Genomic DNA, 17067 nt, shown 5'->3' on the forward strand with positions numbered 1-17067 from the left:
AATGATATTATAAATTGTTATTAATATAAATTCTTTATTCATTTTATTTTTATTATACTAATAACATACTTATGAATAAATGGTTTCATTTAAAACCAATTGCTTATTTATATATAACAATTTTTTTTTTTTAACTTTTTAATAAAATAAAAATTTGTAGATATTGATGCATATTTAGAGAAAGTTGATGGCAATTTTTACAATAGCCAACATAAAGGGATACATATAAATGAAAAAAAAAAGTGGGATTTTAATAACATAAATATTAAAAAAGAAGCATCACATTATTTCAGTAATTTATTATCTGAATCAAATTGTAAATTTAAAAAAAAATCGAAACCTACATTGATAAATTCAAGAGACAATTCAAAAAAAAAAAATTTAAATAATCTTCTTAATTTAAATATAACTGATAAAATTAAAACAAATGCAGAAATAAATAAATATTATTTAAAAGTAGATAAAAAACACTATATTAATGAAATGGATGTAACAACAGAAAAAAATTGCATAATAGATAAAAATAAAATAGAACATGTAAACAAATATATATATACAAAATTTCCTAAATTTGATACACATAAAAAAATAAAATTATATAACATTAAAATATCTGAGCTTATTTTAGAAAATGAAAAATTAAAAAAATATAAGAGCAATTTAGAAAAAAGAATTTTAGAAGAAAATACTGTCTTTGAAGAAAATTTTAAAAATTATGAAATAGCTATTTCTAATGCACTGAGATTAGGATATTCTTCTTTATTTTTATGTAATGTATTAAATAAAATGATAGATAGAAATAAAAAATTTGTTTTAAGAGAACTGATGAAGAGAAAAGACGAATTTAAAAACAACATAATAAAGTCTTATATTCATAAATATTCTGTAGATAAATTATTAATTAACAATATGGCTATGAAGATAGATTGTATATATAAAAAAAATGTAAAATCAGTAACTATCCTATTAGTGGGTATTATAAAAAAAAAAATAAGATATTTATTAAAATTGTTTTTGAATAATATTTTAGGATTAAAAGAAGAAAAAAAAGGAAAAAAACCTAGGAGAAAAGAAAGTGATAAATTAATTTTTAAACTTTCCTTTTTGAATCATATTGAAAGAGTAGAAAGCTTATTAGGTTTAGTAAAATTAGTACATATTCTAAGAACTCGCATATATATAATTTTTCAATACTGTTTTTCTAAACTAGTAAGTAATAAGAATGAAAATTTAAATGTAAAAGAAAATACCATTAGAGATAAAGAAAAATTTGATAATATAAATGGTGCAATTGAAATTAGAGAAGAAAAAATAAATTATATAAAAAAAATAAAAAATTTAAAAAACAATAATATAGAGAATAATAATAATAATAATATAAGTAAAATAAAGGAAAATAGTTGTTTAATTAATTACATAAGTAATGATAACAAAAATACAGAAAAAATTTGTAGCGACATGTACCTCCAAAAATATGATGAAATTTTAAGTAAAAAAAATTATTTATTATTAAATAATGAAAACATTATAAATAATTTTGACAGTCATCACTTTAGTTTGGAGAGTGGTAACGAAAGTGACAGTAGTTATATTCCACATCCAGATGAAATTTATAATTATTTATATTACCAAGAATTATTAAAATTAAAAAAAAAGAAACCTGAAAACTGTTTTGCTAAGCATATTGATAGTAATAGTTTTAATTCTCTTCAACTGAATAGTGAAGAATTATTTTTATGTGATAAATTAAAAAAAAAAAATGATATAAAAGAATTATCAACAACTAATAATTTGGAAAATTATATCAAATATGTTGAAAATAAATTAAAAAAATACAACAATATTATTACTAAAAGTTCAAAAAAAATAAAAAAAGAACATGCAGATATTTCTTTCAATGAACTAGGGGATAGTTCAAAATTATCAGAATCAAACTCAGAAAGTAAAAAAAATGCTAAATGTGATAAATCTATTTATATATTTTTGTTAAAAGAAAAAAGAAGAATTCTAGAATTATTAGAACAATATGTCTCATTACAAATTTCTGAAGAAAATTACATTAAAAAAAGAAATAAAAAGGGAAATAATGCAAATTTAAATAAAAGTAAAAAATTGTTGATGGATGATTGTAAACAAAAACAATTAGAATCATTAAATATAAAAAATGAAGAGGTTAATAAAGAAATTAATAAAGAACGAATAAATAAAATTAATATCAAATGTAAACCGAAACCAAATATATCATTAAAAAAAACATTTAAAGAGAGTAAAACTCAATTAGTTACAGGATTAGATAAGGAAGATATCAGTAAAATAAATAAAAAAAAATTTGAAATTAAAAATATTGATGATTGTAATTTAGAAGTTGAGAGTTTTGTGAATAAAAATATAAAAAAAAAATTATCATTTCATACAATGAAAAGTGAGTTAAAAGATATTATCTCACATATTTATGATAATAATGATGATATTAAAGAAAAAAGGAATCTCTTAGATAACACAATTGATGATATTAAAAATAAATTGAGTAAAATAAAAGAAAAAAGTTTTTTATGTGTAATAGGTGAAGGATCTCCAAAAAATATAAATTTAAATTTTAAAAAAGAGTCTGAACACAATAATAAAAAAAAAGAAGAAAACGTTGACATTTTAAAAAAATCAGAAAGTAAAGTATTATTAACTCTTAAAAAGTAATTAAAAATTCATTCTTTATATATAAAAAAAGAAGAGATTAGTGCCATTTAAAACATAAGATTAGTTTTATTTAATTGAAAATTATAATATTATTGAAAAATAAGAAATTCAAACTTAATAAGTAAGCTTGTGATAATATGTTATAAAATTTAGAAAAAGGAACATATACTAAAAAAAAAAAGATATTCACTTTAATATATTTTCTTTTTATGTTAAAATTTTAATTTATTACAAAATCTATAAATTTTATTATTATTATTTTTATTTTTTTTTTTTTTTTTTATTATTTGTAATATCTAATATTTTTAAATGGTTCATCAATTTTTTTTAAATTTGTCTTATTTTTTCAACGTATAGTTTTTTATGTTATTTTTATTATGTATTATTTATTAATAATTTTTTTTTTTTTTTTATGTTATCGCATATTTAATATTAACTTTTGTTCTACATATATTATTCTTTTTTATTCTCCGTCTGCTTTTTTTTTTTTTTTTTAAAATATATAATTATGTTTATTTTAAGAATAAGATTCTATAAATCAAAATAAAACTAAATTCCTTTTTTATTATCACCAAAATATAAAAAAATTAAGTTTTTAAGGAAAGATATTTATAAAAGAAATTAAAAAAAATAAAATAAAAATAAAATAAATAATTCTTATATACAATAAATGGATAAAAAAAACAGTTCATAAGAAAAAAAAAAACTTTAAATAAAAAGTATAAGTAGATAAATATTTATATACATGTATATATATATATATATATATATATATATATATATATATATATATATATATATATAAACTTATGGTTATTCAGATAATAAAAAAAATAAAAAGTTAAAATATAAATGAATATATTAAAGCATAATAAAAAAAAATGAAAAAAAACTTGTTGCAACAAAATAATAAAAATAATTACATAAATTTAAAAAAAATCTAAGCAATAGGGGAATAAAACATTTCAGTGAACAAAAAGAAAGAAAAAATGTTTTTTCGTTTGTTTCTATTTTTTTTTATTTCATGTTTTCATTATATATTAATTTCATTTTTTTATTTCTTTATTTTTATTTTTTTGAAAGAAAAAAAATAGAAGCAACTTATTTTAAGAAAAATTTTCAAAATAACAAAATAAATATGATACGCAATTTGTATCTCAACCTAAGTAGAGTAAATATATTAAGATGTACTAGTAAAATTAAAAATTATGAATTGAGTACGAAGAAATATGCATTATTAAATTATAAAAAAAATCCTTTTTCGACTTTTGCTTTAAGTAATGATGAAAAAGAAGTAGAACACAAAATTGATGGGATATCTTTTATTATCAGAGATAACACAAATATATATAAAGAAGAAACAAAAAATATTCCTATTCTATTAATTCACGGATGTTATGGATCAAAGAAAAATTTTCGTCCTTTTAGTAAAATGTTAAAATCAAATAAAATCATAACATTAGATTTACGAAATCATGGGGATTCTAAACATACAGATACTATGAAGTTTGATGAAATGGAAAATGACATTAAAAATGTTTTAGAAAAAATTCATATAAAAAAATGTTGTTTAGTTGGATTTAGTATGGGAGGAAAAGTTTCTATGTACTGTGCTTTAAAAAATTCTTCTCTTTTCTCTCACTTAGTAATAATGGATATATTACCAATTAATTATAATTCTAAAGAAATATATGTAAGACAACCATATAACATTGTGCAAATGACCAATATTTTACTTAATGTTAAAAAAAAGAATCCACAAAATAAAAATCAGTTCTTAAGTTATCTTAAAGAAGAATTACCAGATATATCTAGCACTTTCACTCAATTTATATGTATGTCTCTTAAGGAAAATGAAACGAAAAATCAATTAAAGTGGAAAATAAATGTAGATACAATGTATAATGAATTGTCTCATCTTATGAATTTTCCTTTAAGTTCAGATTATTATAAATATTATAATCCTTGTAGTTTCATTATAGGTAAGAAATCTGATTTAGCTTTTTCTATACCTAAATTTAATAACATTATAAATAGCTATTTTCCGAATTCTAAACAATTCGTTTTAGATAATTCATCACATACCGTTTACATTGATGAAGCACAGGAATGTGCAAATATTATTAACAATACATTGTGTCTATAAACTCAAAAAAAAAAAAATTTTTTCATATATATGTTAATTAAAAAAAAAAAAGTAAAATAAAATAATAGATGAATAAATAAGCAATGATACTCATATATTATAGAAATAATGTGAATAAATAAAAATTTTCTTTTTTAATAAGTTTTTATTCAAAGATTAAAAATCAATATCCTTTAACTTCTTGATAATTTAAGATTTTTTTTTTTTATTTTTATATATATAATTAATTTCTTAAAAGTTCTGATATTTTAAATTCTTTCAATTCTTAGAATAGTAAGAATAATTCCAATTCATTTTTATTGTTCTCATAAGCATTTAATAATGTTTTTCTTGTTTTTAATAATTTCGTATAAATGAAAATAAAAGTTAAAAAGTAAAAATTAAGTTACTTTAAGAATATAACTTTTTCATATATTAAGGATTTTCCTTAAAAGGAAAAAATTGCATATATAATAAATAATTTGATATAGATTTGTTTTTAATATTGTTTAAAAAAAAAGATAAATACTAATATGAAAAGCATATCATTTAGCAAATGTATAAACTACTCGATACTTATCATGGTAACACATTCATATAAAATAATATTTTTTCTGTTGTCATCCTTTAATATATATTTTTTTTTTCTCTCTTTATAGAGAATTTATTAGTGAAATAAATAAAAATATGAAAATTGAGATTCTATGGAATAATAAAAATAATTAATAATGAAAGATAAATAGTAAATATCTGTTTCATATCATTATAGAAAACAAATTTTATAAAAAAAGAGAAGTAAAGATTAAAAATTCCTTACTATTAAATGAATTAAAAATGTCTAAACTCTTTTTTAATTTTGTTCAGTATTTATTTGATAAATATACTTTTTTTAATAAAAAAAGATACCAAATTAAGTATTTATTTTTCAATAAAACAAGCAGAATAAACAAAAACAAATTAAATAAGTATTGTTGTGCCATTTTATTTTTTTGAGTATTTTTACTTTAAAGTTTTTATATTTCAAAAAAAAAAAAAGGAAAAAAAAAAAAAAGAAATAAAATGAAATGGATATAGATAAAAGAAAAAGAGAAATGTAAAAAATAAATAGATAAAATAAAAAAAAAAATTATATAAATAAAAGTGCCAAATAACAAAATAAAAACAACATATTTTTAAATATAAAATCGAAAATTATAAAAATTGAATATTCTTATGAATTTAAGATATTCATTAAATTATAAATACATATTATATAACAAACTCTAATTATTATTAAATAAAAAAAGAAAAAAATATATTTTCTGTATTTAAAAAAATATTAAAATTTTACCTAATATTTTATGCACTTCTAATTATATTTTTAATTTTTTTAAAATATTTTTGTAAAATTTAATAAATATATTTTTTTTTTTTAAGCACTTATAAATTTTAATAAAATATATTTTTATTTATTTATTTATTTTTTTTTTTTAAATTTAAAATTACTTAATGGCAATAAGACAATATATATTAATTTTGATAATAATATAAATATTTTCATTAGATACATATTCCTATTTAAGAATATGTTTTGTATTAACTATTGATATAAATATAGATAAAGATATAAAAACAAACTATTTAATTTCACTTTTGATGGGGTATTATATAATTATTTGGATATTTTAATATATATGAATAAAACTTTTTTTTTTTTACAACATGTGAAAATACATAAATGTACTATTACAGATGAAAAGAAATATATTTATATTAATATATATATTCATTTTATCTTTTTTTTTTTCCTTTTTATACATTATTAAGAGTAATGTTATTATTAACTGGAATAATTGGATTATTGAATGAAATATTATTATTCTCATGATTAGTATTATTATTATTATTATGATTAGAGTTATTAACATTATTATTTTTATTTTTTCTATTGTTTTTTCCAAATATAGTTTGTCCTTTTACTTTTGATAAACGCACTTTAATAGCCCAAAACTTTGATTTATAAAATCCATGAGTTTTAGCTGAAAAAGATTTATAATATCTTTTTCCGTTATCATACCAAGAAGCTATCCAACTTCTTTTATCCCAATAAACACCAGCTACATCACATTTTAAATCATCAGGATTTTCTAAACTTGGCCCTTCTTTATCTGATAATTCTAACAAGTATTCAAATTCACTTTCATTTTTTATGGTTTTATTTGAACTTCTATTTAAAGCGCTATTTTTTTTATTTGTTTTTTTTTCTGTATTTTTATAAGTAAAAGTAGAATTTTTCTTACCTCCTTTTTTTTTCTTGGATCCTGAAATTGATTCTGAAACTTTACTGATAGTACCTTTTTTATAATTCATTAAATTATTATTAGTAGTATTATTAAAAGAAGTGTTATTATTGTTGTTATTATCATTATATATAGAATTATTATTCTGATTTTGATGAAAATATAAATCATTCTTAAATCTATTATTATTATTATTATTATACATTTGTAATAATTCCATAGAATTTTTAGAAATATTATTTTTTAAATTATTTTCTTCGATTTTTATCATATTTTTTTTTTCTTTTTCATAACTAATATTATTTTCCATCAAGTTTACATTATGATGATGATATATATCATTATTAATCATATAATCATTATGATCGTTCATATTCATTATTTTATCATTTTTATTTTGAATTATCTTTGTAGATTTATTGCAATTTAAATAAGTATCAATTAAATTTGTTGAAATATTTTCATTTTGTTGGAAATCTTTCATATTTTCTATAGCATTCATATTTTTACAATGCTTCTTATTAAATAATGATGCATTATTATCAGATGGGACTAATAAATAATTATTAAGTTTTTTTATTTTTTCTTCTTCATTTTTATTTATATTTGGATAAATATATTTAGTATTATTATTATTCAAATTACTATAATTATTTTTTAAATCACTTGAATTTATAAAAAAGGATTTATTTTTTTCATTGTTATATAATGATTTAATATTATCATATTTATAAAAAATAGACTTTAATGAATATACATTTGATTTACTATCATTCTCCCAAATATTCATAGAATGCGGAAAACTATTACTTAATTTACAACATAAATCATCTAATTTAACACATACTGTATAAATAGCGTCAAACCACTGTAAATATTTATCATTGCTATTATTATTATTTAAATAATCAATGTTATTATAATTAACTATATCCCTTGCATTTCCTTCCATATGATTATTATTTAGATTATTATTTGAATTATCCATGCCAAAATTATTTGTTCTTTCATTATGCATGTCACTTATTATGTGTTCATTACTCATATTATTTGACATGTTTTCGTTATTCATACTATTTGGCATGTTTTCGTTGTTCATACTATTTGACATGTTTTCGTTGTTCATCCCATTTATTATATTTTCATTATTCATGCCATTTGTCATACTTCTTTCATTTATATTATTTATTACATTTTCGTTATTAATACCATTTATGCTATTTTTTTCATTATTATCAATTATTACATCTTCGCTATTCATACAATTAATCATATTCTCTTCATTAATATTACTAACTATATTTTCGTTATTCATATTATTTAATATATTTTTATCATCTATAATTAAATTGCTCTTTCCTATATTATCATCTATTTGTATATTTTCTTTTAAATGATTTATATTATTTAATAAATTATTTCCTCTAAAATTATCCTTAATACTTATATTATTTGCCGAAGAGAAACTTTCATTATTCTTGACATGAACTGCATGAACATTATTTATTATATCATCTTCATTTATACTAATAATATAATTTGATTTTAATGTATCGCTGTTTTTAATATTTTCATTTTTTACATTACTTTTTTCTTGAGTATTATTCATATCATAGTGCTTGCATATATCTGTTTCAATAATAGTAGTTTTCTCATCCATTTCGAGGTATACCTTTTCTTTTTTTAAAGAAACAACAGCACAATGTGCATTTTTTAAACTTTCATTTTCCTTATTAATGTTTATCTTTTTTTCCTCACCTTCTTTATTTAGTGTAATATAATTAAGTAGATTATCTGAAGCTTCATTGTTTTTTTTGATATCATTATTTCTTGGAAATACAACTGAATTAAATAATTCTATTTTATTTTCATTTAAGATATCATTATAAGAATTTGATATACTAAACTTTTTATTTCCTAAATAATTTTTTCCTTCTATAGAATTTTCTTCTTTAACAATACTTGAAAGATCATAATTGTTTAAAGTAGATTTATCATTTGATTTTATATCTTCATTTATATTTTTCTCTGGGGCCTTTTTTAATATATATAATTTTTCCATAAAATTATTTGATGAATTACAATTTGATTCATATTTTTTTGATTCTTTTTCTTTATTAATAATAGATGTAGACTTTACTGCAAGATGACCATTACAATTATCATAAGTATTCCCTAATTTTTTTTTTATAGGATTTTTTTTTAAATAATGATTATTATAAACACCATTTAACTCTTCACTTTTTAAAAAAAATTTATTTAAATTATTTTTATCTTTTTTTTTTAAATAAGAAAATATTGCTTTATTATTATCTTTCTCATAAAATACATTTTTATTATTAAATTCATCATTATTAAAAAAATCTTTAATTTTGAATACTATCTCATTATTTTTATCATTGTTGCAATTTTCATAAATGTTTGCTTCTTCAAGATTATTATGTACTAAAATATTACTTTCTTCTTGTAAAAGAACTAAATTTTTTCCACACATATTACTTGTATTTTTCTGATGAGAATTTAAGTAGTTGCCTTTTTCATAATTTGAATTGAGCATATCATTTTTATGCAATTGACTAACACTTTTATTACTGTTTTTACTATGATCACTCATATCTTTATCACTATTAATATTATGATTACTATCATTATTATCATTATCACTTTCATTATTGTCATTATCATTATCACTATCAATATTATTATTATTATTATTATTATTATTATTATTATTATTATTATTATTATTATTATTATTATTATTATTGTTATTATTATTATTATTATTATCATTATTATTATTATCATCATTATTTTTATTATTACCATTATTATCATTCTTATCACTGTTATTATTATTATTATTATTATTATCATTATCACTGTTATTATTATTATTATTATTATCACTGTTATTATTATTATTATTATCACTGTTATTATTATTATTATTATCACTATTATTATTATTATTATTATTATTATTATTATTATTATTATTATTATTATTATCATTATTATCATCCTTATCATTGTTATTATTATTATTATTATCATTATTATTTTTATTATTATTATTATTATCACTATTATTATTATTATTACCATTATTATCATCCTTATCATTGTTATTATTATTATTATCATTATTATTTTTATTATTATTATTATTATCTATAAAATTACTATCGGTATTAAATTTATTATTATTATAATCATTAATTACTGTTTTAATTATTTTATTTATATTTTTGTTATTGTTTATATTACTATTATTCTCCTTACTTCCTAAATTCTCTATATCATTATTAATTTTATTATTATTTATATTTATTAAACAAGTTTCGTCATTTTCATCTATATTTGTATTATATTGGCATAATATATTGTGTAAATTTTTTTTTTCGTTTTTTATTAAGGGTTTATCATTTACATTATATTCCTTTTCAATACTTATGTTGATATTATTATTTTCTCTATTTAAATTATCTTCAATAAAATTATTTTCATTATTATAAATATTATTATTTTTTTTTATGCTATTATATATCTCTTCTTTATTATGCGTATGGTCATTTAAAATATTATCATTCGTACTTAAATAATAATTGGAACAATTATCAATATGCATACTTTCTTTATTCATATTTTTATTTACAAAATTATGATATTTCATAACATTAAATGAATACAAAACTTCATTGGGACCATTATCGTTTTCATTTATTCTGTCACCTCTACTTTTATAATCTCCATTATAATTAAAATTGTTATTATTTTTATTGTTTCTAAAATTATCATTATTATAATTTTTTTCGTTACATTTACTATTCAAATTTTCATTATTTACATGATTTGGTTTTAAAATACAAACACCTACTGATGATCTAGACGCAGTTAATGCTCCCATTTTATCATAATTACAATTATTATCTATTATGGAAGAATAATTATTCAAATTACATTTATTAAAATTTTCTAAATTTTTATTTTTATTTTCGTTAATTTTTTTTAATTTAAGTAAACTATTCATTTCATTTACTAAATTATTTAAGTTTACATAATTATCACTTTCATTAATATTTTGAGTATACGAGTATTCATAGTATTTATCATAATATGGAAAAAACTTAGTTCTTTTGTTAGATTTAACCTTTTCTAATTCTTCAATATTATCTTCTTGTCTACAACTTATATTATCCATACATTTAATAATATTTTTCATTCCTATTGTTAATTATATTCCAAAAATAAAAGAAAATGTTAAATACTATATATATATTATATGAATAAATAAATAAAAATAATGATAAAAAAAAAAAAAAAATGAATGAAACTATAACACACTTCACTTTTTTCCTTTTCAAATAAATTCTATAGTTATTCCCATAGTAATAACATTTTTATATTGCAATTTTAATCGCTTTAATTAAAATTTATTTAAAGTGTAAAATCTAGGAAATAATATATACTTTGTTATAAAATTAACTATAAAATTATTAACAAAAAAAAAAAAAAATTTTATAATATTTCATTTAAAATTTTATTTTATTTTTTTTTTTTGCTACGAATTTTGGGGTAACCTGAATAAACTAATTAATTTGATTTTTCTTAAATGTATATTTAATTTTATAATTAATTAAATTCAATAAAAATATATTATTTTTTCTATTTTTTTTTTTTTTTTTTTTTCTGAGATCTTCAGTAGTTTTAAATTATACCATTATTTTAATTATATTTTTGTTTAATAATGATAATCTAATCTAAATGCCATATAAAAAAAAAAAAATTCAAATTACACAATATCAATTTTTTATAGAACAATACTATTTTCTTCAAAAAAAACGTATGTTCAAAAAGTATGTCATTTTTCTTTAGTAATAAAAAGAAAAAATTTTAAATTGTAACAATAAAAAAAAAAAAAAAATTGAGAGAAAATTAATAAATTTATATTTTTTAAAAAGTGGACTCTTCTTTATTCATATGTTTTGAAATGTATGATAAATTATGCCAATTATTACAAAAAATATTAAAGATGCATAAAAAAAAAAAATTTCAGTTTTTATAAATATGTAAATATTTTCTACTTAAAATTCTCTTTTTCCTTTTTTTTTTTTATCAAATAGATGAAATATATTAAAAAAAAAATATAATAGATGCAATAATTTTGCGTACTGAAAAAATCTTAAAGAACTATTGCATGAATAATACTTATAATTATTTTCTCATTATGTTTATTAATTTCATTTTTTTTTAAATTGTACTTTAGTATTGAAGTCATAGAAAGTGTACTTAAAAAAAAAAAAAAAAAAAATAAATAAAATAAAATAAAATATAAAATAATAACATAATATAAAATATAATAAATAATATAAAATAGAAAAAAAAAAAAAAATAAATAAATAAAAAATATGCGAAATAAATTACAAATTAAAATATTAATTGAATGTGTTAAATATGTAAAAGCATAATTTTACTTGAAATAATTAGTAAAAGATAATGACAAAATATATTATTGAAAAATAGAAATATACGTTAAACAAATGTAATGTAAATTTTATTTTTCTTAAATTTAAAACAACAATAAAAAGAAAAAAAATGAAAAGGGAAAAAAGCATTGGCTTTTATTGAAGTCTATAATATGTAAATTAATATTGAAAATGAATAGATGAGTATATGTAAAATGATAAATATTTTTATTATTATTATTTAATATAATCTTTAATTATGAACAATATATAAAAGTAAAATATATTTTTCTTCATAAAATGCAAAAAAAAAATTATCTTTTTGCATATATAACAAATTTTTACAAGATTTAAAAAAAAATAAATAAAATAAATGGGTGAAATAATTACAATAAAAAATAAAAGAAAAAGATACAATTAATGAAAAGATAAATGATTAATACAAGTTAAATTTCCAAAAATATAGTAATTATATGATTAGCATGTGTGTGAATAATAAATTTTAAAAACAAGGAAAATTTTATATAAAAAATTCACTATATATATATATATAAATTAATATAATATGAATATTTCATTTTCACTTCTTATCTATATTAAAAAGTGAAAAAAAATAATTTATGTATATTTTCAAGGAAAATTAAAAGGGAACAAAAGAAAAATATTTTCTTTCATTTTTTTTTTTTTTTGTATAATATATATAATGTGAAATGAAATATACACATTATATGTATTTACTAAAATGAATTTAAGGGAAAATATTATGTAATAAAGAAAGTAAATAAATATGCAATTTTATTTGAGGAATTAAAAAATAAAATTATCAAAAACTTTATTTTGATTGATGTAATATTTAATGGATTATATAAAGTTAAATTATATTTTTAAATGTTAAGGAAAATGCATATAATTTTTTTATTTTTTTCCATTTTAAAATATAATTATATGGTCATATTTGAATAATTAAAATTAAAACATAAGATTCTACATCATGTATAAAATTTTTACAAAATAATAAATTTCGCAAAATTTAAATTATTTTTTTTTTTTTTTTGTATATAAGTTTTTACGTTTTTTAAATAAATAATTTAAATATATATAAAATGGAACACTAAATAACTTGTATATGTATATTTAAAACATAAATTAAGGAAGAATCATATTATTTTCTTATAACATAAAAATAAAAAGGAAAATATAAAAAGAGAAAAGAAAATTTAATTTTTCATATTAAGCTTATTTTATATTGAAGATTAAAAAATAATTCTTATTTTAGTAGTATATAAATACGAAAAGAAGAAAAATATATAAATTTTAAATTAAAAAAAAAAAAAAAATAAATAAATAATATAATTTTTTAAATTTAAAGTTGTCTATTATTTTTTTCTAGGTTGTTTTTCTTCTATATTTTTTTTCTATTACCTTTTTTTAAATTCTTTCTTATTTTCTTTTTCTTTTTCTACATTTTTCCACTTTTTTTTTTCATAGTTTTCTATTTTTTATTAATTTTCTACATATTAATGTGTGTGAAGTATTATAGCAAATTTAAGAGGACTTATACATTTAAATATAATATAATATAATATAATATAATATAATATATATATATATATATATATATAATTCAAAATAAATATAATTTACGCATTAGTATAATTTTCTCTTTTATTTTAGCATATAATTCAAAATGAAAATAATTTGACAGTTAATAGAACATTAATTACTTATTATAGTATAAAAAAAAAAGAAATAAAAAAGGATTAAAACACAATAATTTATGTTTAATTTACGTTATATTTTATATATATTAATAAAATGGAAAACTTGTTTATAAATTTTTTTTTTTTTAACTTAAGGAAAATATGATATAATGTATTAACCATAAAAAAAAAAAATTATTAGTTCTAGTATTTAAAAAATTACTTAAATTTTTAGTTTAAGGAAAAATAACATTATAAAAAAATGAAAAAAAATATTCGTTTAAAATTTCACAACTAATAATTTTTCATGAATAATCTTTCATATTATAAATATGTTAATTTATCTAGGAAAAAAAATGAATTATTTATGATTATGACAATTCATTCAAAAATAAATAAAATGCCATTAGATATCTTTTTTGTAATGCTAACCGATATTATTAATTAAATATTTTTAGTTTTTAGAAAATAATATAAAAATATGAAAAGAAAAAAAAAAAATTATATCTGTATATTCATAGACTATTTATTCTCTTTTATATTTTTAATAGTTAAGTTTTTCAAATTTTGAAGTATATATTTTTTTAAATATATACAAAAATATGGCATTTCATTGTTATTTTAATTTACTTTTTTTTTGGTAAAAATGTAATTCTTATTTACTATACTAATTATTTCCACTTTAGTAACATACGAGAGTGTTGTAAATATTCTTATAAGAATAACAAATTATGAAATATATGTATATATATATATGCGCATATATATTGTATTAAAAAAAAATACAGTATTATTTTAAATACATGCATTAAGCTAATCACAAAGTGTGCACAACTCTTATTTTTAAAATTTTCTTATGAAATTTTCATTTTCATTTTATTTTTTTTTTCTTTATATTCTTATTACTTTTTTGGTACAATTTCAAATTAAATTTTAATAAAATTTTATGCTAAATATATATAAAGAATTGAAAATAAATAAAGAAAAGGAATTAAAATACTATTTATTTACCAATAATGAAAATATTTTATTTTTCTGTCATTTTATTTTATTTTGCTTTGGTTAGCAATGTAAATTGTTTATTTAAAAAAGTGTTAAGTCACTTTTATTGTCATAACGAAAGTTGTTATGAAATATTAGGTTAGAAAAAGAAAAGCAATAAGCTTATGAATACTAATGATAAAAAAAGTATTAATAAACATAAAATATATATCTGAAATTATTTTTCATATTTAGAGTGAAAAAAAAAAAAAAAATCATTAATAAAATATATTTTATTTTATTTTTTTTTTTGGATAGGAATTAGTGAAAAAGCGACCCCAGAAGAAATTAGATATTCATACTATAAGAAGTTAAAAAATATAAAAAAAGGATATGATTTAAAAAAAAAAAAGAAAGTGGTTAGAGCTTTTAACATTTTAATTAATAAAAGAACTAGAAGTTATTATGATTATTATTTGAATAATCCTAATAGCATAGTTAATTTAATATATTTTAATTTATATTGTTTTTATAAATTATTTAAAGTAATATTGATATTATTGCTTGTTAGCTTTTTTATATGTTTGTTTCAATATATTCATAATAGCAATGAAATGAAAAGAGTTATTCAAAAATGCTCAAAAAATAAATTATTCAAAAGAGAAGTTCAAAATAGAATAGCTGAAAACCATCCAGATTTTCATAATTATGACTTGAAAAAAAAAAGAAAAATTGAAAAAAAAATAGAAGAAGATGTTGTACAAGAGATAGTGATGATAAATAATCAGAAAACAAGAAGGCTTGGTATTTCTGATTTAATTATTGTAAAAATTTTTTTTTTACCAAGACATATTTGGCAATATGTAAAATGGAATATAAAATGGATAATAAAATATAATATATTAAATGAGGAATACGATGAAAATGATAAAGTTTATATTACAAGAAAGTACATGAATGTTTCTTTAGAGAAATGGAATTCACTTAATGAGGAAGAGAAAAGAAATTATTTAAAAAAAGAATTATGGGTAAAACAAAATTTAGATGATTTTCTTCATGAAGAGAGAGAAAAAGATAGGATAAATAAAATTTCAAGTTCAAAATATAAAAAGCAAATTAGAATGAAGAAAAAAGGAATTAGTTTTAATTATAATGATTAAAATACTTGACAAGAGATAAAATTAAGATAAACATATATATACATATATTTAGCATACTTATTTTGCAAATTTTTATTCAATATAAAAAAAAAAAAAGAAAAGCTAAAAGCGTTTTTAAGAATAATTTTTAAAGCAAATTATATTAATTATTATTAAAACAGATAAATATGTTTTTTTTTTTTTTTTAAAGTAACATAAATATATTTACTTATATGGTATTAATTTTTTAGTTATTTACAAAATTATAAATTACAAATAATAATAAAAAAATTATTTATGAATGAAGAAATATAAACAGGTTATAATTAAATTAAAAAAAAAAATACACAATTAAAAAAATATTATAATTAAAAGTGAAATAAAAAGATATATTAATTAAAAGGAAGAAAAAAAAAAAAAGTTATAAAACAAATTAACAAGTGTATTATAAGAAATCAAATAGTAAAAGTATTTTTATATAAAAATTTTTAAAATAGATTAAAAGTAAAATATTAAAAAAAATTATTAATAATCTGAAAATTTATTTTGATTGTTCTTAAGTTATTTTATTTAATTTTATTTATTCATTTTTTTTATTTTTTTTTTTTTTACTACGCAATTAATAATTATATTTTCTTTTTTATCTATTCTATTGTGTATTTTTTTCATAAAATATCTTTT

The 17067-nt window shown here is 16.6% G+C and overlaps 4 protein-coding genes across 4 annotated transcripts; 3 read left to right on the forward strand and 1 right to left on the reverse strand.

Moving 5' to 3' along the window:
- Nucleotides 1-483: 483 nt before the first annotated feature.
- PRELSG_0940300 (conserved Plasmodium protein, unknown function) lies at nt 484-2694 on the forward strand (the record flags this gene model as incomplete). The annotated part of the gene is made up of 1 exon (XM_028676855.1): nt 484-2694. The coding sequence occupies one exon, from the start codon at nt 484-486 to the stop codon at nt 2692-2694; it is 2211 nt and encodes a 736-aa protein (XP_028533303.1).
- A 1024-nt stretch (nt 2695-3718) lies between these two features.
- On the forward strand, nt 3719-4840 carry PRELSG_0940400 (alpha/beta hydrolase, putative; the record flags this gene model as incomplete). The annotated part of the gene is made up of 1 exon (XM_028676857.1): nt 3719-4840. One exon carries the CDS (start codon nt 3719-3721, stop codon nt 4838-4840), a length of 1122 nt encoding a protein of 373 aa, XP_028533304.1.
- A 1770-nt stretch (nt 4841-6610) lies between these two features.
- Nucleotides 6611-11302, reverse strand: AP2-O (transcription factor with AP2 domain(s), putative; the record flags this gene model as incomplete). The annotated part of the gene is made up of 1 exon (XM_028676858.1): nt 6611-11302. One exon carries the CDS (start codon nt 11300-11302, stop codon nt 6611-6613), a length of 4692 nt encoding a protein of 1563 aa, XP_028533305.1.
- A 3980-nt stretch (nt 11303-15282) lies between these two features.
- PRELSG_0940600 (DnaJ protein, putative) lies at nt 15283-16407 on the forward strand (the record flags this gene model as incomplete). The annotated part of the gene is made up of 2 exons (XM_028676859.1): nt 15283-15406; nt 15566-16407. 2 exons carry the CDS (start codon nt 15283-15285, stop codon nt 16405-16407), a joined length of 966 nt encoding a protein of 321 aa, XP_028533306.1.
- Between the last annotated feature and the right edge of the window lie 660 nt (nt 16408-17067).

This window comes from Plasmodium relictum, assembly GCF_900005765.1.
Source record: "Plasmodium relictum strain SGS1 genome assembly, chromosome: 9".
In the NCBI taxonomy this organism is placed as follows: domain Eukaryota; phylum Apicomplexa; class Aconoidasida; order Haemosporida; family Plasmodiidae; genus Plasmodium; species Plasmodium relictum.